Source organism: Mastigoproctus giganteus, chromosome 5, assembly GCF_048544385.1.
Source record: "Mastigoproctus giganteus isolate SK-2022 chromosome 5, ASM4854438v1, whole genome shotgun sequence".
NCBI lineage: Eukaryota > Metazoa > Arthropoda > Arachnida > Uropygi > Thelyphonidae > Mastigoproctus > Mastigoproctus giganteus.
Window position 1 is genome coordinate 44695529 of NC_143579.1, and position 25505 is coordinate 44721033.

Consider the following 25505-nt stretch of genomic DNA (forward strand, 5'->3'; position numbering starts at 1 on the left):
GGAGTAATTGCAATGGGATGATAATTAGATGGGAGGGATTTGTCACCCTTTTTAGGAACTGGCTGGATATGAGCAAATTTCCAAGCAGAAGGAAAAACACCTTTGGAATAAGAAAGTGAAAAAAGTTCAGGCGCACAGGTTTTGAGAACAAGTGGAGAAATACCATTTCATAACAAGGACCTGGAGCTTTCTTGACATCAAGATTCATCAAAATGTTTCTGACTTCCTTGTGACAGAAGACCACAGGAAGGCATCAAATGGAGCGTGTTGGGAATGGTGGGAGGTGTTTTACCAAGATCATTAATACATGAGTTGGAAGAAAAATGGGGTGCTAGCAGGTCAGCTTTATCCTTGGCTGAAGTGACAACAGAACCATCTGGTTTTTGATAGAGGTGGGAGCAGAGATGGGCAAAAGTCGTGACCAAATAGCTTTGGGAGACCAGAATGTTCAGCTACCATTATGGCAAGAAGCAAGTTTTCTACTCTTAGCCTGTTCAAAATCTAGTTTGGACCGATTAATAACTGCTTTGTAATTGTTGCGAGCTTTGGTATAGGCAGAAAATTAAACTGAATAATTGAAAAAAGCCAATTACGATATGCAACATTCTTCTCTTGAACAGTCTTAACACATTTATTGGAAAACCAAGGTTTAGATAAAGGACAAGATATTAAAGTTATGTGTGGAATAAAGGATTCCATTCCTACAAGAATAATTTCACTGACACAATCTGAGCAAACTTTGACATCAGAGGTTGGAAACAGTAATCCGACCAAGGAAAAGAAGAAAATAAATCTCGCAGGTCATCCCATTTTGCATTCTTGTAATGCCAAACAATACGAGGTTGGGAATAGCCATGAAATAAAGGCTCCATTGGAGAAGAGACAATCACCAAATTGTGATCTGAGGTGCTTAAAGGACCACTCACTTTGACAGTGTACTTAGAAGGGTAGTTTGTGAGAAAAAGGTCAAGCGTGTTGGCTGTACAGTTAGGATTGTCTGTTATTCTTGTAGGTAAATGAACAACCTGTGCAAGGTCATTAGTAATTGCAAAAGCCTCAGCATCTCAACCAGCTGGGTCGGTGTGACTAGAAAACAGAAGCCAGCTGGAGTTGTTAACATTAAAATCATCAAGGAAAATTTCTTCACTGTTAGGAAAGTGACTGGAGAAAGTCAAGTTGCAAAGAGAGGAAGTCAAAGAGCTCCAAGTGATTAGTGGAGTTGGAGAACAGTAGAGATAACAGATGAATTTGACACTATGAGGTAGAGAGATTTTAAGCCTGAGAAGATCGAAAAGAGGAGATTCCAAATTACCAAGTCTTTGACAGGGAATATCGGAACAGACATATGCACAAGTACCACCTTTGAGGCAAAAGGAATCATACAGCGAATAATTTGGGCAACTGAGATGAGCAGTAGTTGAATCAACCGATAACTGAGATTCTGTCAGAAAAAGTACATGGGGTTTGGCAGACTTCAAGTGGAAATGGACATTGTTGAGATTAGAACTGAGACCATGTATATTTGTGAGAGCAAAAATAAAAATTGATTGCAAAAAAGAATGAAAGTTGGTCAATTAAGTGAAGAAGATTGACACTGACTATTGAAAAATCATCAACACTTTGAACTAGAACTGCCCATTCATTTTCATGTGCTGCAAGATCTTTCTGATAGATATTTCAGCCGATAATGACAGTCATTGGGACTATTGTAGACACTGCCTATGGCCTTGCACCTACCGAAAGACAAGAAAAACCAACCAGAATATCAAAAGAAATTATATTTGATATTCTGGCCATTATGAAAAGGTGAGGAGAAATGAAGCAAAGTGCTAATATATAGAAATCTGCAAGACCATAAGAAAGCTCATAAAAGGAGAAATTTGTAAGTTCAGCGTTGATCTCATCAGAACAGTAGAAGAAAACCAAGGGCTAAAGAAAGCAAAATGAAAAGTGGTTACACACAAGAGCCGAATGTTTACTTTGAAGCTTGAGGATGGCAACAACAAATACTGAAATGAGAGGATGAATTTTATTCAAATCTTTATAAGGATATAGGACAACTGGATCGAACACTAGATGCAGAAACTGTACCAGGGTAGAAGTAGAATATGTTATAAAATCAGTGAAAAATGGCAAAGTAGCAGGACCCAATAAAATGCCTTCTACTTTAACAGAGTACCTGTAGCATGGAAAAATGCAGAAGCCATCCAACTTCACAAAACAGGTAACAAGGCAAATTTAAAAAACTACCAACCAATAAGCTTACTGCCAGTTGTCTACAAAGTTTTTACAAAGATACTTTCAAGAAGAATAGGTACAATACTTGATGCAGCAGAATTCAAAGAACAAGCAGGGTTAACCTAATCACATCCGAACAACAGATTATAGAGCAGCATAATGAATACAACCTTTCATTATGTGTAGCCTTCATGAACTATGAAAAAGCATTTGACTCAGTCACAAAACAAGCAATGCTCAATAATGCCTTAATCAACCAAGGTATAGACAGTGCTTATGTCAATATTTTCCAATCAATATATGAAAAGGCAACTGCATCAATATGGGTCAAAAATGATAAAGTTCAGATTAACATAGAAAAAGACACTACTAGATTCAGAGGGATTCAAACTGCATGTTGTCTTATTCCACTTGGCTGATTCCCCCCCCCCCCCCGCATGGAAGCAATTTTCAATTATCCACAAATACAATCTCCTCAAAACTATTTTCTGCCTGTTTAGAAGAAATTTTTTGCAAGCTAAATTGGAATAATAAAAGACTCAAGATAAATAGAGATTTATCTTGATTGTCTGAATCTCTTATAATTTGCAGATGATATCATTCTTTTTGCCAGTGATCTGAAAGAATTGCAGCAAAACATTGAAGAACTCCAACATGAGAGAAAGAAGTTCAGTTTGTAGATGAATATCAAGAAAGCACAGGTTATGTTCAGCAAATTTACCAAACCAAAGAAAATCATGGCCGATGGACAAGAACTAGAAGTAAATTGAATGGCGTATAAAATTGGGATGGCAAGCATGGAAAGCTTGATTAGTCTTCAAGACAAACTTGTCACTCTGTGTGAAACAAAACGTTTTTGATCAGTATATCCTCCCTGTCCTAACATATGGTTGTGAATCATGGACATTGAATGTCAAAGCTTTACAAAGACAGGGTCACGCAGAAAAGTGGTGTGCCAAATTTTGAACACCAAAAGAGACTTGAAAACATGCGTTGATTTGCCAACAGACTATGGTCTGTGCCATCATTGTAAAAACAAAGCACTTAAAATGGAAATGGGGAAGTCACAACTGATGATAGATGGACCAAACAAATTTTGGAATGGATACTGCTTGACTAAATGCCCAAGAAAAAGATGAAAGAAGAGGTGGATTGATGAAATTGGGAAATTTACTGGTGTACAAGAAACAGAGCACAAGACGACATTTGCTGGAAACATGTTGAGGAGGCATTCATCCTGCAGGGGATCAACAGTGGCTGAAGATGATGATGCTGAATCTATAGATATATACAATTTTCAACTTATATATTGACAGTCTTTTTTATATAATTAGGTGAATTGCCAATATGTACAGGAATCATCTTATTAATATATGCTTCTAACTGTTATAAATATCAGTTAGAGGCATCTAACTCTTTCGATATGTTACTCTTAGTTAATTTTTAAAAATTTTTCATTTTATTTCACTCAGACATGTAAAAGCATGCTTAGTTGGGTGTTGATTCTAAATAAAATTTTGTTAAATTGAAGATTTATTCTGCATGCATGTGCACATACAAAATCATGAGCCTCCAGAGCATGAACATATTCAAAAGTCTCTCAGAGCATAAGAAGTATATAAAATAAAAATGGAAACTTTTGATGAGATTATCCTGTCTGGCTCTAGATGGACCATGAATGTGTCTGTCAGAAAAATGGTATGTTCCCACCAAGAAACTGATTGCAGTTGCTCAAGGCAACTGAGTTCAGGGCCCTTTTTATCTTACATGACAGTTAAGTGGGTGGTGGAGCTACCATGTTTTTTTAATGAAAATATGCTTACCCTTAGGTATACATCAAACCAGGCCAGTCTTACCAGTTGCAGCTCTGGACACCATAGTATAAAATCACCGTAAGTTGCTTTTTTGACCACCACATACATCTGTCTAGTCCCTAATAACTATGTTACAAAAAAGTTTGTTTATATTTAACTGATGTATTTTGTGTTCTGAATCTAGTAGTGTCATTAGCTTTATTTCTGATGTCAATATTTTGACAGCAGTTGAAGATTTTGTTTTTGCATCATTTATTTGTGTGCGTGTACCAATACTAATCAGAGCCTATAGTATTTGTATAATAAATTTTTTTTTTTTTTTTTTTTTTGCAGTTTTCCATGACTGCCAAATGAAAGTAAGTTTTTATCTCAGTGATATTATGTCTGAAGCAGGTGAGGCATAAGATTTGATACTAAGTTTCTGCAGTACATATGAGAAAGGCATAACCAAATATGGGCAAATTTTAGCATATTTTTACCAATGGTCCAAGGATAATTCTTTGCATTTCGATATTTTAATATGTTAAACATAAACATTGAAAATTTTCATTCTTGTTCCTTTTTCTTTCAAAAGGTGACATTTTTGATGGGCTATTGAAATTAAGCAAAAGTTTGCACATGGCGTTTTCAATTCATATATTAAATATGTGCCGCCAAAACTTCTTTGCAAAATCAAAATTTCATAAATTGGATGTCTATAAACTTTGAGTTATATAAAGGACTCTGATTTCATATTCCAATTTTTTTCTTTTACTCTCCATTTATTGTGCTTATTTTTGGCCTTCCACATTTAGCATGTAACTCTTTCACTTTCAGCATTTGGCCTTTCTATTCTTCAATTCACAAATGCCTGCCTTTTCCGTTTGTACTGCCTTCACATACGCACTGCTTATAACCTACAACCCTTTCTCAAACTCTGTTTTCTCACTATGTTTTCTTTCACCAGATCTGTTTTATAATACGGATGATGTGTCCATCCTATTTGATTGTATTTATGCTGTGTCTTGCTATGTATATCATAATTACTATTTGCAAATCAGTGTGATTTAAGTTGTAATATCACTCTTGTTTTTAAAGGGTAATGAAGCTGCTAATGTAACTGGTCCAGATGGTGCTCCAGTACAAGGTAGTCCTTATGCTGCTGATCGCAATTATGGCAGAGGTAGATGGTTTCCTCGCCGTCGCCGCCCACCTCCTCCTCCTCCTCCTCCAAGACAACCACAAAGAGTAAGTTCTTTGGTATAAAGATGACAAATTCTCTCTCTATTATATTACCAATTAAACATGATCCTTGTGTGGATTACTTTTTGAAAAAAACTTGGGCTATTCTTCAATTCATGTTAAGCATAAACATTGGAAATTTTCATTCTCTTTCCGTTTTCTTTCAAAAGGTGACATTTTTTATGGGCTATTGAAATTAAGTAAAAATTTTCACATGGTGTTTTCAATTCATATATTAAATATGTGCTGCCAAAACGTCTTTGCAAAATCAGTTTTTTACATCCAGTTTTATAAATTGGAGTAATTCTTGTATGGATTACTTTTTGAAAAAAAAACTTGGGTTCTTATGGAGCTCATAAAATCAGTTCAAGTAAATAACTGGATGTAAAACCAACTTTGATATTAATTGACATCTGTATTATTTGTATTTGCAGTACTTTATGCCTTCAAAGTAATACTATAGGGTGTTGAAATAACTTCTGCTGGCTAAGCATAATTGAAAAGTGTATACATTTTTAAAAATATATAAGATGCACTGGAAAAAAAAAACAAAAAAACCTACGAACCTGAAAAACAACTTAATCTCTCTTTCCCAGTTACAACAAACATTCCAGCAGTCTGAAATTTAGAAGCTCATTCACCAGGGGCTTATCTCATCAGGTATTCAGCAGACCTTTGTGAATGAAATAAATGACACAGCATTTCAGTAATCCCTAAATTCATTCACCTTTCACATGGCTAAGAGGCTGGGGTCCTATGATGAAAGAAGAAAGACAGACAGAAGGGATTCAAACTGCATGTTGTCTTATACCACTTGGCTGATCCCACCCACACAGAAGCAATTTTCAGTTATCTACAATCAGTTCTGGTTTCTCAATTACGCCCATCAGTGATATATACTTCTTCAAATAATGTTCTCTTGATGGAAACCGAAAAGAAATCTGAAAGTAGCAGAAAATTAATTGCATAAGAGTAAAACAGTACACCAGTGAAACTCATGTTGATCTGCTTAATGAAAAACAAGATTCCTAAAAATCATGCTAAAGTGCAAAATGAATTAATGAATTAGTTGTAAAAAAAAAAAAAAAACAATATGGAAAGACCTAGAATAAGAGATCAACTCAAAACAATTAAACTGACTGTGCTATAAGTGAATGCTAATGAACTGTTTGTGGGTGGGGGGGGGGGGAGAACAACTTGTAATTACCTAGCAACTAGCCTGTGCTGAAAGGTCCAGAACTGAAAATAATCCCTCAACAACTGCACTAGAATGATTTTGCTTACTGCAAAATAAAATGTGCATCAAAAATTAATGGGAATTGTTTAATGACTATTGCTTACTAATGATAGCAAAACCTCAAGTATTAATGAGGCCAATTTGCAAAATATACAGGGCCACTCTGAAGCTACTGCCTTCAAATTGTTTTCCAGCTCATGTGATGTTGCATGCAAAACTTAATGGTGTTGAATGATAATATAAATGTTACCACCAATACCTGCAAGTTTCAACACTGCACATGCACACCAGGTGGCAGAGATGTAGCAGTCTGTGAAAATGGAGGGGAACATTGATGTGCATATGAAGCCATATTGTGTTATTGGGTTCTAAATTGCAGAGAATGCACATTGAAATTCACCAGTGTTTGAATAAAGTTTATGGGGACATGACAGCCAATGTGAGCAGTTTAAAGGTGGTTTAGGCATGTCAGCATGGTGCTAGTGGTTTGAAGGACATGCCAAGGTCAGGCCACCCGTGCACTGCACTGATGGTGAAAAATGAGAAAAAGAGAGGCTAAAGTGATACGTGAAAACCTAGGAATTATGTGCAAGAGTGGGTAAAGTAAAAAAGTAAAGTGCAGCCATTATCAACACACTGCAGGATGGAAGCCTCCTCAACAATTCATGCTGATGGAAATGGACCATAATCTGCCACACTGGTCCAGTGCGAGTTGGCAGATCGAACGTATTCAGCAGTCAGGGGCTTGAACCCCGGTCTACTCAAAGAGTGTGTGTACTGCACTCCCGCTCCTGCCCACTCGGCTACGGAGGCCGTCTAGAGTGGGAATAGGCTTTAAATCATTGAATATGCTTTAAAACAATTCTGGACAATCTATGGTAAAGAAAATTTTCTGCCAGGTGGGTCCACAAATGCAAACATCACATCACAAGAGGCAGCAGTACAAGCATGTGCCACTCTTCTGCACTGGTATAAAACCTAAAAAAAAAAAAATCAAGTTTCTTGAAAAGGTCTAAAGACAGGGAAATATGTAGTAAGAGTGGCTAAATGGTGCCTATATGAGGAGGGGATTTGAATATATGAGATTGGCAACTACCTTAAATGGGAATCTAATTGAGGTTTATAAGGCTGTGGGAGGAGGTAGTAAAATAAGCAAAGGTGAAATTTTCATGCTAGTAAACAATGCTAGAACCAGAGGCATATTTTTAAACTAAGGAATGAAAGAATTATAGATGTATTGTAAGACGTTTTCCCTTTTGACAGTGAATTGTTAATTGGAATTATCATTAGAATAAGTTGCCTTGACAGAATGTGGCCTGGGGAAATTCAAAGGCCTGTTGGATCAGTACCTATTTGAAGAGGAAACCAAACCACAGAGTAGTTTTATTCTTCCCTCCCTCTCCTGATTGCAGGAAACAGTCTGGGTTCTTTGTGCTGTATGGCCAGCTATTACTGGCTAGTCACTAGATAATCTCTCTCTCACATGACTAGTTTATTTTGTTAGTTTACTTTAGTTGACTTTTGCATCATGTAGATCAGCAGCAGCAGTTACATTGGTTTCCTCCCCTCCCCCTTTAAATGAGATCATCATAGCATAGGGTCATAAACTGTCACAAACTCTGCAATGATGGGATTTAGGAGTTATTGAAATGCTGTATTCTTCCTTTTTTTCATGAAGACCTAATGGCACCTTGACAAAGTTGGGACCCATTGAAAAAATCCCATTTCAAATTTTTGACTAATTTAGGTTTAGCTCATGATGCACACACACATTGCTCCCTAAGATTTTACATTTGTGACCACTAGTTGTCATCTACCAGTGAGAATATACCTCCTTCCTTCATTTTACTATTCATCTCCAGGCCTTACACACCTGCAATTACGTTCCCCCACCCAAGATGTCTTGTTGCCAAGCTTTGCAGACTATACCTTTTAAGCTGTTCTTCATATGGATGCTGATTAGCATCCTTCTCCTTGTTTGCAAAGGTCCTGTAAATCATAGGATGGGATGCTGAAATTTACCAAGTCTTTTCATCCTGAACTACTTTCAACTTCTCTTTCCCCAGTGTTTAAGTAATTCTGGGATTTCTTTCCCTGATGCAAAATTTAGAAGCATTAAACTAAACTTCAGTTGCCATTTTTCAGAACCTGTTCACAATAGATCCAAATCATTTTGTAGCAACAAGACCCAGTTCTGATCATTGTGTACTCCCTTGTCAGTGTCATTAAGGAAGATTAAAAATGGAAGGAGATCCACAACTGAAACATGAATTCTACTTGATAAACTGGTCTACCCTGAGGAATGCCCATTTATGGCTACCCTCTGTCTCCTATCTTTTAGCCAACCCATAATCCAATGAGTGAACTTACCAGTAATTTCAGTTTATTCCAGTTTATATAATAGCTTTTTGTCTGAAACCATATTAAAAGCTTTACTGAAACCATCGCAAATAATATTGTTTCTTGCATCAAGGTTTTCTGGCTTTATCATAATAATTAACTAGATCAGGCAAGACTTCTTTACAAACTCATTTGTAATATCCCTTAAGGATAGCCCATCAAAATGATCCTATATTGTACCCTTAACCACAGTTTCCATTATCTTACCAGCCACTGAAGTCAAACTCACGAGTCTCTAACTGTCCATTACCTGTTTTGTATCTCCTTTGTGAAATGAGTAAATATTAGCACTTTTCCAATCCATTGGAATCATTCTGGAATCTCATCTTATTAACCTTCCCAAATGGCTTATGCACTCACAGGCAGCCTTTTTAGTGTAATAGGATGTATACTATCCAGCCCTGGAGTCTTACCTCTCCTCAGTTTTTTTTTGTTCCCCCATAGTTTCATAGCAATCTTTCAACTCTATTATTACAAGGCATCTGTTTAGCTTGTCTGCCAATTCTTCTGGGCTTATTGTGATTCTGCTTCAATCAATTAAGGAGTCTGTCTTTTTTTTTTGTATGTGCTTAAAAGAACTTCATGTCCCCATTCTTAGCTCTCTCTCTTTGCAAGTGATTTCCCTTACTCAGCTCTTGCCTGTCTTGCTGTATGTGTAGTTTGTAATATATGTGCTTATAATTCTCATATAAATTTGTGTCTCGTGATAGTTCAAATTCATTCTAGTGGGACTCCACTGGAAAAAATGTTTGTGGCTTCTAGGATAAATCCTTTCAATACAGTTTGGTTTCTTGGTGGGCATTGTGTTTGAGGATAGCCTTTGCACTTTCTCTGACATACTGTAACAGATGTTTCAAGAAACTGTTTCTGTGTGACACATTTCTAGTCCATGATTAACAGTCTACAAGAGGATGTCTTGGACTGGATAATGAGGAAATCACACTTGCTTGCCATTCAAATTGCCTAAAGAGATTTTTGCCATATTCCTCAATTGTTTGGGCTATAACATATACCCACTTTGTCAACTTTACCTTACCACTAGTCATCTTGCAATACACAGTCTAAATATCCATCCAGGCTTGACTCAACTCTAATAAGAATTGTGTTGTTACTGGTTGAAAGTATTTTGTGGTGATTTCAAGAGTTACTACTTACATAGCATCTGTTGGAAACTAAGCAGGTAGAAAATACTGTACCATTATTTAAAGAAAATTGGTGGGAAAAGGTATATAGAGGGATATGATATTATCCCCTCCCCCTCAAAGCATCTTTTATACACTATTCAATGGATGAAAGGCTAAAGTGGCCAGGAATATTACTAATGTCGTACTTAAACCCAAGGCTGATTTTATTTAAATGCGAAAAAATAATATTCAGTCCTCTTTTATATTAACTTTTTATTGTTTATAAAATAATGGGTCTGAAAATGCCTGAAAGCTATTTTAAATTGCAAATTTTTAAATGTATTACAGACATTTCTCTTTCTTTTTATATATATATATATATATTTTTTTACAATGGAAAAAAAATTTTTTTACACACACACACAGTCGGAGCTCTATATAATGAAATCGATCATTCCCTTGAAAAAATTCATTATACAGAAATTTCGTTATGAAGAAATATGACCTTTTCAACAATGAAAAATACTGTAAATTCAGAAATATAGTAAAAGATGGGAAATAAATCAGAAATAAGTGGGAATGGTTACATTTTCTAACATTTTGAAACAATTTAATAATACATACATATTAAGAAATGACTACGTATATGATGCATAAAACATATTAGTATGCTTTTAAGAATTATGTCTTAAAATATTGGTTATTTTTTGTTGTACACTGGATTCTACTGTACACCATTCATAAAAATGTTCAAATTTGTTTAAACTTTAACCATTGAGATGTATTTTCTGTTAGATTTTATTCTCACTGAAGGCCTCGATGCAAAGTTTCAAATGCTGCTAATGTTTCTTGTTTGGAATGTTTAATATTTTGCCCTCGTTTTTATCCAACTCATCGTCAATATTGTCACTAGTTCTTTAAACACACTCCAAAATGTTGGACTCACTCAGATATTCAGCTACTATAACATTATCAACTCCTAAAAATTCATGAAGAACAATTTCTTCACTGATCAAACCTTGCTTGGAGCTCTTCCCAAGATTGCTCAATGTCTTCTAGTAGTTCATCTTTCTCATCTTTATTAATTAGCATTTTAGCAAAACCTGCTTTTGCAAAACAATTCTTAATTGTTGTTTCAGTCACATCTTAACTCCACACTTTCACCACCTCTGATTTCACCACCTAACCTAAGCTGTAACATGTATGAGGCCCTTCTCCCTTACTGTTCACCTGTGACAATATTAAAAAACGATTTTTTAAGATGGAATGTGAGGCCCTAAGCTGTAACTTGTTTAGCTTATATATAAATCTGGCACTGGCTGCAGTTAAGACGAATTATTCAGAAAGAAGAAAACAAGCTTCACACTTGTAAGTTTTTAGTGAACAACTTCCCTGCTCACCTTCACTTCGAGTGAAGGTGGGCAGGGCAGTTGTCGACAATCAATGCGATTTTTCTGTTTTCTTTTGTCATCTTTTTATTGAAATTTAAAATGCACTGCTCAAAAATTTCACTTGTCGTTCAAGTTTTTTTTGTTGTAGTTCCGCTCTAACGACTTAACTCCTTTGAAACATAGGGGATGTTTACTTTTGCCTATTATCAAAAGCTTCAGTTTCTCATTACCAGTCATATTTGCAACCAAGAGTAATTTTCTCTATTTTTACCACCTACACATTTATCACCTTTAAAAGTTAGTGTCTTGTTTAGTGAACATTTAAAAAATAGACCTCTTTCATCAATGTTGAATATGTCTTTGGACTCGTAATCCTCAATATTTTTCAAAACTGTTTCTTTCCAATGGGTATAGTCTTCTTCGATTGCAACTCCACTTACAGAAATAACTTTTTCAAGTAACCCACAATGCTCTTTAAATTTGTCCAGCCAGCCAGAACCAGCTTGAAATGTTTTGTGCTCCAGAAAAGATATGTACTCTATAGCCTTTTCTTTTATTAATAGTCCTGATAACGGCATGTTTTGGTCTGGAATAAACTTCATCCACTTAAAAACTGCTTCATCTACATCTTCCCAGAGGCATAATTTCGCACGTTCTGACTGGGTCCAGTTTCCTCAATCAGTTTGAAAATCGAAACATGGTTTTTCAGAATGGTTGACACACTACTGGCAGGGATACCAAATTTTAAAGCGATTTCTTTTTTACACTGTTAAGCACTTCCACTTTTTTCACACCACACTCAAGGATATTTCCTCTTAGACACTGTAAGGTTACTTACACAGTAGTTAAAACAAAGCTGAAATTAGGGACCACTTGTAGTTACCATGTAAACAGAGACAGGTGAAAGTGTGGATGACTCATTTCTTCGAAACAACAGATGTATTTTCAAGATGGAGGAAAATCACTCTCTCCTAATTCTATAATAGGATGCTTAGGTAGAAAATAGGTTGATCAGAGCCAATGCCCGCGTCGGGAATATGCCTTAATCTTTGCCAATGGCTGTGGGCAGCTGACCAGCAGGACCTCTCGGTATAGTAGTGTATAAATTGTATAGGTTTTAATCCTTTTTTAGCCATTGCTGATCCTCTGCTGGGCAGTCTCTCCCAGAACCTTGCATCTTTTTCTATCCCACAGCATGGTTGGCCAGTTTCCTCCTGCAGGGTTTTAAGGCACCATTAAATTGTAAAATGTTTTAATTCTTAATTTGTGGAATTTAATGCCTTTAGCTATTAAAGCTAAAGGGATTAATTCTTAATTCGTTTAGCTCTTAATTTGTGCTTTCTACAGCATCAGCTCTATTGCCTGAAGCTCAGAGGTGCGAGCAATGTGTACCCAGGTCTCTCGAAATCATTTCCTAATACAGAAACTATTTTCAAAGTAATGACCAAGGGGAAATCAAAAAAAGTTCGCTACATAGAAAATTTCACTATATAGAAGTTCGTTAAAGAGGGTTGGTCCAACTGTATATAGAAACCCACAACAGAATATAGCATCATTAAACTGTTACCTTTACTTTTTGACGTTTGCTCTGTTAGCTACAACTGATTTTTGCAAATTTTTCTATTGGTTTGGTAGAAATTTTCTTGTGCTGTATTATCTCTGTGCTATATTTAATAAACTTATGCCACGTTTATTTATGTAAATAAGAAAATATACCATTATACTATATTTTATTTGTTATATTTAATAATTTTTTTTCAGTTTTGTTGAATCTGTGTAAAGATAGTTTACTGTAATTACATATTTGGAAATTTCTGGACTTAATTTTGCTTCAAGAAGGATAATATATCAGATTGTTTATTATTATGTTCCTTAAACTGCGAAAGATGTTTGCATTTACATATTAATATCATTAATTAGAACTACTTGTAAAAGTTTCTTTAATTTATAAGGAATTCTTATTGTCTAGTCTAACTAGTTTCATGATGTTTGAGAAATGAACTCAGAATAAATTTTGTGACACTTTTAAGAATCTGCAATTAATATTTTAAAGGATTATGAAGTTGCTAATGCTCAAGATGGAGGCCGTGAAAACCAGCAACCTCCCAGAAGGCCCCCAAGACGGCCATTTTGGCCCCGATATTATCGCAGACCCCGTGCACCCCCAAGAAAAGCAATGATGGATCAAGAAGTTAATGTAAGTTTTTTGTTCGACACTTATTTTTGTTGTATAAATTGTAATAAAATAAATTGTAATAAAAACCTGAATTTTAATTTTAATATGTAAGTGGCAGACACTATAACAGAAATGCAGTAAAAACTTTTGGAGTGTTGCATGAATCATTGTTTTTAATGAAATTTTATTCTAATAAATATCATTAAATTATTTCAAAGAATCATTGTCTGTATGAATATATTCTACTGCACTCTTCTAATATGTTGAGGTAGTAATTTTTGATTTATTTTACTTTAATATCAACATTAAAATAAATAAATAGTCATGAAATATGTCTTTTTGGAAGTTCGTTAAAGAGAGGTCCGACTGTATATAGAAATCCACAACAGAATATATTATTGATTCCTTTAATTGTATTGCTCAGTGGTCCATGACCTATGATAGGAGTATAGGTCATGGACTGCTGATTAATGGCAGAATGCAATATGGTCTGAAAAGTTGTCCTTCACACTCTCTTTATATGCACATGTTACTTGTAGCAACAAAAAAAAAAAAAAGAACTATACCTTCTATAATGGTGTGGGGCATGTTTAGTTGACATGGCCTCTGTCCACCCTCCCAGAAGATGGCCATCTCAGTGGTGTGAGTTATGTGACCATTTGTGCCCCTTGGTTGCACTGTACCTGATAGATGTAGTGCAGAAAGAATCTTTGTACAAAAATTTTTGGTTCAGCATTAATGACTAGAACTTTCTCCATCTTCCTTAATGTCAACATTTTTTTACTAGACTAGTTTTTGAACTGAAATTTTGTGGTTTTCATCACACAGTTGTGTGCAACAATTTTTATAACTTTTTTGTTTAGTGGTAATGATACATCCCGCAGTTGTTTTACACCCCCTGCAAATAACAACTAAATAAATATCTGCCCTGTGTGGGTGTACTTGTGCATGTTTAATTTAATGGAATTTATTTGCATTGCTGGTCAAATTTTGATATCCTGAATAGTTTTAATATATCTTATTAATCCATCAGTTTGCAAGCCTAGTAAAATTTAAGCCAACATTTGCACTCCGACGAATGGCCAGTAGCCATGTTAGAAGCTTCATGTTGCCCTATGAATGTATAATTGAATTTCAGAAGCAATATTATTAACAAAGATAGAAACAGAGATAAAAGGATGAAATTTTACAAGTTTTATTCATTCCACACGAACATTCTTCCATTATGTCACTGAGGCCTTTAAATAGATTAATATTCAATCAGAATGAACAATATTTTATGCTCAGTGGTCCATGGCCTTCATGTATGTTTCTGTACCTTATCCAGTTTTACTAATATCTTATAAATTAGGTTTTAGTTTTTTTAGTTTAGATTTTGTATATATATAATAATGTCAAGCAGCCAAATCCAACCACATTATTTTTCACACATTACATTTACAGTAAACAGGGATAAGCAAACAGAGTCTTATATACAGTAAACCCCCGCTATTCGCGGGGGTTACGTTCCTGAGAAATGCCGCGAATACCGAAAACGCGAATACTGAGTTATGGCTTCCATAGTAATGAAGGGGTTCCGTTCCAAAGTATGAAATATATAAGAAAAACTAGTCTAAAATTTTGTCTATGTATTATATGTACCTTCATAATATGACTATATACATAGACAGTACATAGTGAAATGCAAGCATATGGCATCGAAATGAAAATAAGAAACAATTTAATATTAAATGTAATATTTATTAGAAATTTCAAACAAATCTTTCAAACCAGCGTCTTTGCTAGCTAAAAAACTTATCCCGCCAGTGCTATCACCAGTTTCGCTAAAGCGTTGATAAGTTTTGCGTTTTCACGAATGATGAGCGAATTTAACGGAATTTTATTTTGAGTTCGGTCTTCTATCCACAGATTTAAAGCTTTTTCCATTTTTTCTAATTTAACATCACGAGTTACAGAACAAATTTTTGAAGCAATTAGCGCGTTTTCACGGACACTACGGCGGATTTTTTCTTCCGATTTCTTGATTGATCGTACCGTTGACTCATTGATTTTATAATGTTTTGCCACTGAGGAGACACTTTCACCATTAGAAATTTTATCTAATAACTCAATTTTATTCGCTAATGTCATCGCCTTATTTGATATTTTCACATTTCTCTTGTTATTCGTAGCCATATTTTTGTACGGGTTAGAAAGAACTTGTCCACAATAAAGTCACTTTCTTCCGTTAACACACTCGAAAAAGTCTGTTTTACACTGCAAAACAGTAGATTTATCACTGTTGTAAGCATATCAATTTATAAATTGATAAATTTATTCAATTTATAAGCATATAAATTAAAAGCAAACGACGAAACCTTCCATAACAAGCGCATAACACATACTGAACAAGGATTAGCGAGAAACATTCACGCTCGCGATTTTGTCACCCCTCTCCCCTCACCCACTGAGCGCTGTTTTGACCGGGAAAGAATTTTAGCCACGCCCATGTTTTTTTTATGGCGGAAAATATTCACGGAGCTTTAAAATTCACATTTTTTAGGTTTCATTTTATAGTAAATCGGCGATCGCGAATACGCGAAACCGCGAATACAGATACCGCGAATAGCGGGGGTTTACTGTATGTGCATCCTTGTAACTGATTAATCTGAGTTTAGGTTAAAATTAAAATTAAGCAAATTATAATAATAAAGAAATTATTTATGACTTACAAATTTTAAAGAATGTTTATTCTTCATCATCAACTAAATGCACACTCGTTGATCACTTATTATTGGCTTGGCACTCATTGGTTTGTTACACAAGGAGTTGTCTTCAGAAATGCTTCCAGAGGCATTTGTTTCCGAGATAATCTTATATTTTATTTATAAATTTCAATAGATGCATAAGCATTTTTTAATGGAACGCACAAATTGCAACTAACACAATTTTCACAGAGTAACAAGTTTACAAAGCTTAAAAAAAAAAGGAATGAAGAGAAGATTCTGAAAACTTGTTTTTTATACGATTGAAGATTTCAATAAAGGGGAAACACATTTCACCATAATAACGTAAAAAACCACACAATTCCAGCTATCGGTATTTTCGCAAATGCAATAATATCGAGTTTACTATCAGTTTATAACTGCTTGCAGTAACAGAAAAGCCCAATAAACCAGAAAGTGCAAATTGTTTTTTATTGTTTTATGGTCGTGACCTCCAGAAATGTGCTTTAGAAAAATGTCACAAAGGCGTTCAAAATTGGTTCTTATAACATAACATATGATAATGATGAAAGTGAAGTGCATTTTAGTGATTAGAATTGGTAACTAATACAATTTGCACTATAAAAACAACCCTTTAGAGAGTTATATAGCGAAAATTTCAACTTCCGAGGTCGTGAAACGAATTACCAAAAAACAATGTGTTATTGGGTTCACATTATGATATTTTCTAGATACGATGGTGTCTCTGGAACGAATTAATATTGTAAAACTGGGTACACTGTATTGTATAGCTACGCGCATGGTTTGAAATGCAGTATTTATGAATGTTTAACATTAATTTTTTCAATTAATGTTCATATTTTCGATTTTGTTGATACTTGATACTTTAAAAAAAAAAAACTCGTAAATCCGGGAACTCTTAAAGCGAAAGCTCGTAAAGCGAGACTGCCTGTATTAATATTAGTAATGGCCACATGGTGCAAGGAAGCCTATGGCTTATGCTGCACCGACCAAAAAAAAATAAATAAATAAAATAGTAATAAAATTAAATTAAATTAAAAAAAATAATAGTAATAATAAAATAACAAAAAAATAAATAAAATAAAATGATAAGAATAAAATAATAAAAATAAGAAGAACAAGAAAAAAAAAAAAAAAAATATATATATATATAATAATAATAATTAATAAGTAAGAAAAGGAAATGGACAACCTAAGCATTTCCCTCCTCCCATAGGTAATTTTCCGGCTGACCTTTGAAATTCCCCAAACTGTCAGCCTCTACCATCTATGTAGGCAACTTATTCCAGTAATTTATAACTCGCTGGCTAAAATAAAACTTCCTGCAATCCAGTCTAAACAACTCCCCCTGTAACTTGAAATTATGGCCCCTAGTTCTAGAATCATTTATAACCTTGAAAATTTCATTCTTAATGCAGTGCGTAGCACACGCTTCTTGATTAGACCGGGGTTTGAGCCCGTGACCAACAAATACGGAGGATGCGGAAAGGTCAGGGAATGACCACCGCATATTCCCGGAGCAATATGGCCTTAGTTGCTAATGCTCCTAAAAACCAAATAACAAACAGCCTCTTAGAGCCTTAAACACCTCAATCAAGCCTCCTCTAAGGTGCCTAGTTTCCAAGCTCTGCTCCTTTCTAACTTTCATGAGATATTTTTACCTGAGACACACATCTAGTATAAGGAAGAAAAAGAAAGTAGAGAGTGGAGGGAAACTGAGTTATATTTCTCTTCTGGATCAAAGGCTACTACAATTAAATTAATATATACTAGGAGGCTTCACCCCCTGCTCACTTTGCTCACCCACCCCCGCGCACGCTTTTCTACATAAAATGTAGAGGCATACGGAGTAAGTCAAATTTTTTTTCTACATAAAGGATACACCTGTTGATATGCACTGATTGATATCTAATCAGGAAATGACCTATGCATTTGTAGTGCTCGGAATTTTCAAGGTAAAATAAATATCACTAAGTAATTATTTACCTGCATTTACATAGGTCACTTAGGAAAAGGCCTTTTGCTTCGGGTTCCATAATTTATGGGGAATATTGTTGCATCGGAAAGAGCAGGACTAAAATATTTAACTGAAATATTTACAAACTATACAAATATTTAACTGAACTATTTACAAAATACTAAACTATTTACAAATATTGTATACAATATTCATTAATGTGCAAAAAAGATTACAATGAAACATAAAATATTAGACAGGGAAGCACGAGGTCGGTGAACGTTATGGAGGCAGTTGTCAATAATTGATTGCATTGTAGTGACATAATTGCCTAGCCCTCTTCTCCCATTGGCTTGAATAAATATCACTAGGAGGGAAACTTTTTTTAATGTATAGAGAGATAATAAGTAACAATTTCCTATGAGAAGTATGCTGCTACTTATTGATAATGTAGCACTGCTTCCACATAAGTGGGAAGGCAAGCAGTTATCACTGACAACCCATTAATGATTTAATATCATAATTATGAATGATGACAAACGGTGTGCAAATTCAAACATAGATAATTTAGGTCATAATCCTTTGTCTACCAGAAAATGACCTCTATAAAGAAGTGCATTTCATGTGCTTCCTATGAAAAGTTGGTAAAGAGTAATCAATTGCGTGTTTATTTAAGACAAATGTTTCATGTTAAATATTAATCAGCTTTTTTTTTTTTTTGGCTGATGCTACATAAGCATGCTTCCTTGCATCATTTTGCCAGTACTAATTGTTCAATTAAAATTTAAGTGTTAAATGCCAATTAGTAGTGCAGTACTGAAGCAGTAAGTTGTTTTGGTATTGCATTATTAATAAGTAACATTTATCCTTAAAGAAATGTTATTCATTACTAATGTAATGCCACTTCCCTGACAGCCAGTGAATTCTGGCACATTGATAGAGCAGGCATCCATAGCAACCAAGCTCATAGAGAGTTCTATTTTAGAGAAAAATGTTCAACAGAGAAAGATTTTTTACTTATTTACAAGAAAAAAAATGTTTCCAGGCTTCATGAAAAGTATTCAGAACTTTAAATACTAAATTCTGCCTGAAGAGAAATAAAGGATAGCACATAGATAATATCAGGAATCTAGATTTAAATTTATGAAGTTAGCTTTCTTTTTATAAATTTTTTATGAAATTATTTAATTAAATCACAGTTATTTCTAAATAATGGAATTTTGATACATAATCACATCAATATCATTAATCTTTAGTTTAACTTAAGATTTACAGTTAGAGAACTGATGTCAGGATGAATTGATTTCAATATCGGTAATTTCAATTTCTTTTTTTGTTTATTAAATATAAGTTTTGTTAAAATAGGGAGATATGCAGCAGCAAAGGAATGGAGATGCAAGAGTTCAGCAAACTCAAGGGCCTGGAGGCCGTCGACCACCTAGGCGATTTTATCGTAGGTTTTTCAGACGTAGACAGAGGCGTTCTCGTAGTGATACAGAAGGTAGCCAAAGCGGTCTTGAGGGTGATACTAGTAAGGTAATTTTTTACTTCTTAAAATTAAATTATATTAGGTGCTTACATTTTTATTTCATTACAAGTTAGTCATTGTTACTTTTAAACTTAATTATTTAATATTAAGTATTTAATATAGCAGAAAGATATATGGATTCTGAAAATACTCTGTCCTACCTTATCCTTCTGTACATTTGGTGGCCAGCAGACGTTTGCCTGCTGTAAGTAAACATAGTTGTCTTAGAACTCTCAATAGAGCTAACCTCGTGTATTCACAAGTCATCCTGAAATTCACTACTTTGAAACATATATCATCCCTGAAATGATAATTTAATATTTGCTTAAAATATGAAACTGCCATGGCTCTTCAGCTTGTGGTTTCAATATTTTAAACAAATAGCAGATTATCAGCACCAAATCCTGCTCAAAAAGTTTAATAATCAGAAAAATCCCGATTCTTCTTGGAAGTGTTTTATCTTCTTCATCCAATATACAGTAATATCCAAAAGTTGAGTATAACTAAAATAATCTGAGGTAATGTACTTTGGAATGCCGTCATGTCTTTTATGGAACAGTATTATTAAAATACGTAGTTATGGTTGAGTCTTGTAATAATAAGATTGCCTGACTGTCATTTCCATGTCTCACCTCTTAGAGACAAATATTGGTCATTATGGGATGCTGGAACTATTTAGAAAACTTAACTTGCCTTTGAGGCACTTCTTGTGTCTTAACATTGCCATAACCTTTAAATTACCATTCTTGACATAATTTTAAGGTTCTGGGCACCTTAGCTTGATGGCACAAATGGTGTTGTTCAGAGCATTCAAAAATTCAGTGTAATTTCCTTAGATTCATCATGTTTTTACGAACAAGCTTTTTTAATGTGTTAAGAATTACTTACTTTTAGGTGTGGGTCAAGAATCTCATCAAGACTTCATTCCTCCAAATGAGTTAAATTCAAAATACATTGTATATGTGCTACAGAAAATTTTTTTTTGTGAACAAAAACTCAATTTGTATAATTAGTTAACCAAAATAATTTACTCAAATTTTTTATTACCAGGTTAAATTATGGATACACTCGCCAGTTGGATTAATTCTGGACACTTATAAATAATAGTGTAAATTTTATGGTGAGGAGTACAGTTAGACTCGACAATCCCAATAACTAAATGAAGTTGGCTACATTTCAGATTCCAATATTGAAGCTCATTTTCACACCTGGATTTTTTGGGTTTTTCTCCTCACCACAAAAATCACCCACATATTTGAATCCATAAATGTAAAGATTTCACTTATCTCTGTTACTGCCTTCATTTTAAATTATTTTATTTTGAAAGAAAAATATATTATTTGCAGTTTAACCAATCTCTTTTTTAAAAACTTAAGACTGGAATATAAAATATGTTAATTAAAAAAAAATAAATGTAGACAATTTTTGCCTTTAGAACAGCTTTAATTTGTCTTGGCATAGCTCAAGGTCTAGTTATTCAGGTATGATGACACTCAAGGTCTATAGTTCTTCAGGTATGATGACCCCAATCCAACCCTGATTGGTGGATGGCCTCAGTCAGTTCTCTTTTATTGCTGGGATTTTGACAGGAAACAGTACCTTTTATCCCTGATCAGGAATTTAATTGGATTTAGGTCTGCACAATTACCTGATCATGTGAATACACATGATCTTTCAACCATATTGTGCTGATTTTGGTTGTGTGGCAAGATGCATCATCCTGCTGAAGGATACTATCACCCTGTGTACTAGGATATATCATTGGTTAATATTTGCACTTGACATACTGTCAGTAACATGCAGCTGACTGACACTGTCCCTTGACAGACATCCCCACTCCACAACACTAACTGGATGCTTGATTGTTGTGGCCACCAAATATATAGAAGGATAAGGTAGTAGCCCCCAATTTACTAATTGTTGCTTTTGTTATCCTATTATTGTACTATATCATATTTTTAATTTTGAAATTCTAATATTTGCAGTTGTGTATAAACCTAATTATAAATGTGCTGCTAGTACTTTAAGATAAGTACTTATGCCGAATGACTTTTATTAACAAGGCGATTTTTATAAAGTGCCTATTTTATATTATTCGTTTATTTATTTATATCATTTAAATGGATGCTATATTAGGTATTTTCAAAAGTGTTTACAAAAATTATGGGATGTGTTAAGATTCCAAAATAAGAAAAATTCATATGAACACATTCAATTCTGAATAATTAATGGAGCTGTGAGTGAATTTTATAAAAGGTGTGGAGTTCTGAATGACAAACAAATAATAAAATAATGCGAATAAGCAAGCACATCATCCCTGGTATAAATAAAAACTTTGCTAAGTACAGTATTATGTCTGCTTAATTTTTTTTATTATTCTTACCATTGAAAGTTCCATATACATTTTGTAAAATTCAAACAGCCATATCTCTGTTAATCACTCAGAATTGAACACGTTTATGTGATTTTTTTCTTCTTATTTTTCACTCTAGAACACATCCCAGAATTTTTAGCATATACTTTTGAAATACCCTGTGTGCATATATATTAGTGCATTCTATCAGTTGTATATTTCACATTTTTTTTTTTTTTTTTTTTTTTTAATCCAGTAACAAAATGAGGGCTATTCACCAGGCCAATTTCTCATGTTCTGCTATTGCTGAGCATTATTGGTGTGAGCAGCATTTTAATTTTAACCCATGTAGCTGTTCCTCCAATATCAAAATTCCTAGTCCTCTTACTTCTCTTTTAATATGGAATTGGTTCATTCTCTCCTGTTTCTGGATGTCTTCGTTTGTCATGTGAGTTTCTGATTGATGACTTCGGTATATAAAAATCCAGTGTGCAATGGACAGTTCAGCAATTATAGTCAATGCATGCCTCAGGATATCTGCACAGCACTGCAGAAGTGTTATTTAGTTGAGCATGTGGCACTGCTGTGATTCAATTGATGATGGGAATACCAAGATATCTGGGATCAGGACACATTTTTTCCAGGTGTGGATATCCCCCACTACCCATGTTCTGGATAGATTCCCAGCTGTATGGGAATAATTTAGTTTCCCATTCCGATTGCAGTAGTGAGCTAATTGCTACAGCTTATATTTCCCACTATTCAGCCTTTTCAGTATGTCTCAGCAGGGTGTTGCCACACTACCATATTACCATATTAGTTGTGCTCTCTGGAAGTTGCAGTGAATGTTGTTGCAATGTGCAGGTTCCATTTATTGGATCGTGTGCCCAGATTGAGAGATTGGTGAGGCAGAATGTAGGCTTTGCGATCATATCTTGGAGCATTATACACCAGGCCAGTTTTTCACATTCTGCTGTCAATGGCATACTGCTATTGAAATATGCTATTCAACTTAGCAGTAATGGCACTGCTGCTGAGCATTGGTGTAAGCAGCATATCAATTGTAATCCACATTCCAATGTGGATTACAATTGATATGCTGGAATCATGTGCATGTTCCAAAATTTTGGAACATGCACATGATTCTTGGTAATGGTCCATGTTTTAGAGCAGTAACTATAAAAATATTTTTCAGAAATAATTACTTTATAATTTCTCTTTAATTGAGCAGCATTTACATTTTAAGAAAATTTTTAAAATTGGAACTATTGTTAATGGTTAATGCAGAAATACTCTGACATTTCTCAGGCATGCATAATACTGTGTAATTTTGTGCATGAAAATTATAAATTTGCATCCTTTAGGATATATGAGTTTATTTAAAAAGCTTAGATTACTGAGAAATTAAGATATTGACTTAATTTTATGTGCAGTTAATGAAAATGTTCTTAAGTTTGTGGAGAGTACCAAATTTTATGGTTTTTCTGTAGTGCCTTTCTTTTATGTAAGAATGTCAAGAGTAAATTTGACTGACAAAACAGGGGTTCACACTTTAACTTTGGAGAAATCCCTATCATAGCTTTTACTGCCAGTACCTTGGGAATAGCTCTCTGGGATGCTGTATTCTGAATTAGGGCATCAAGGAAGGAGGGGACTGGAAACCCACAAACATTTGAAATGCTCACCCATGATCCACAGATTGTTCAGCTGTGGTTAATGTCACAATCAGTTAGTGGCAAAACAAATTTACTCATAATATTGTTAAATAAGTAGCAAAACAGAAAAACAGAATTTACTTTGAATAAATTGTTTTTGTCATACTAGTGGTGGTAGTAACCATTATAAAGTATAACTTTGTGGATATGAGCTACATTGCCTTTGTGCAGTTGAGGCAATTGACAGTTGTTTTGGGGGAGAGAATATGAGTGCACATAATTTTTGTACTGCAAAGTATGCAATTAGAATTACTTCATCAGCCAATTTGGCTTTCTTGCTTTTTTGATTGTGAAGGAGAGCTGGCTTTTAGCAGAAACACCTGTTTTCTGAGCAGATAATGGAGTTATATTCATATCTCATTGACAGTGATGTTATTGTCATTTATCTTCTCATATACAGTTTTTTAGGTGTGAACACACATCTGTATACTGTTGTAATACAGAAACGTGGTTGAGCAAAGACTACACATACCTGAGACGTACTAAATTCTGCTATCCATAATGTAGTGATAATAAAGTGGCATGTATGTGAATAAATGCGTTAAGGAATATTTCATTGGAATCCTATCCATGTACAACAACCATAATGAATTTTGTTTCGTTACTTGCTAAACAGCATATGTATTTTTGATTTTTTTCAGTTCATTTATTTATTTTTTTATTTTTTGTCACAAGGACAGTGATGGTGCGACTACATCTGCTCAGGAGCAACAGCAGCAACAAGATAACAGAGGACAAAGAAAAGCACCATATAGATCTCGGCGTCAACGTTTTCGCAAAGGTCGTCCTCGTCGCAGGGGTGAAGAGACTGAAACCACATCTTCTAATACTATAACTACAAGCACAGCTAGTGATGCTGCAGTAGGTGATACTGTTTCCAGTTCAAGGCATGAAGAGCAAGAAAATGCAGATTCATCTAAGCAAATAAAACCTTGCCCAGATCATATTCAAAAAACTATAAAAGTGGAGGCTCAAGGTGGTGGTGAACCTAATGGTACTGTCACTCCCCTCATAAACCCTGATGTTACAAGTGGTGAAAGTAAACAGGTAAACTGCAGAAGGAATTCTTTTTTATGATATTTTTAATTGTACAAGATAATTTTTAATCTTTATTCAATTTAAAATTTGTTACATTTTACATCCTGTGGGCACAAAAAAAATCTGAGTGGTTTTGCATTCCAGAATAAAATAAAGTAAAATGTATGTAATAATGGATAGTTTTAGTATAATTATTTTTATGCTTTAGACATGAAAAAATAAGAAGCCAAAACAAATTTTTCTGTCTGTAAATACTTCTGAAATCCATTATTTCAGAAGTATTTACACACTTTTTTACAGTTTAGGTGGGCATTGTTATAATAAAGGCTGAGAAATGCTAGTATATACTACTTTTTATATACTCTATTAAGACTCATGTCAGGATAGTGTGTTATAACTTGCCACCCATTTGGAATAGCCCAGGGTTGAATCCTCTTGACAAAGTGAGGAACTTATTTTGAAGCCTTTCAAGTGGGACTGACTTTGGATTTGGATTATGGGTACTGGGTTTTGCCTCGATTTTTCCATGAGGGTTTTCTGTCCTATGAAAGGGAAAAGTACATCCTTAGAACATGGTTTATGGACAT

At 34.4% G+C, this 25505-nt stretch overlaps 1 protein-coding gene across 1 annotated transcript in view; it reads left to right on the forward strand.

Moving 5' to 3' along the window:
* LOC150085344 (uncharacterized) overlaps positions 1 to 25505 on the forward strand; it is a 160451-nt gene that overhangs the window by 131098 nt on the left and 3848 nt on the right. The window contains exons 5-8 of the mRNA XM_090373164.1: positions 5130 to 5279; positions 13479 to 13622; positions 19650 to 19820; positions 24556 to 24927. Of these exons, the coding sequence (XP_090229290.1) occupies positions 5130 to 5279; positions 13479 to 13622; positions 19650 to 19820; positions 24556 to 24927 (837 nt within the window). The remainder of the gene's footprint in view (positions 1 to 5129; positions 5280 to 13478; positions 13623 to 19649; positions 19821 to 24555; positions 24928 to 25505) is intronic.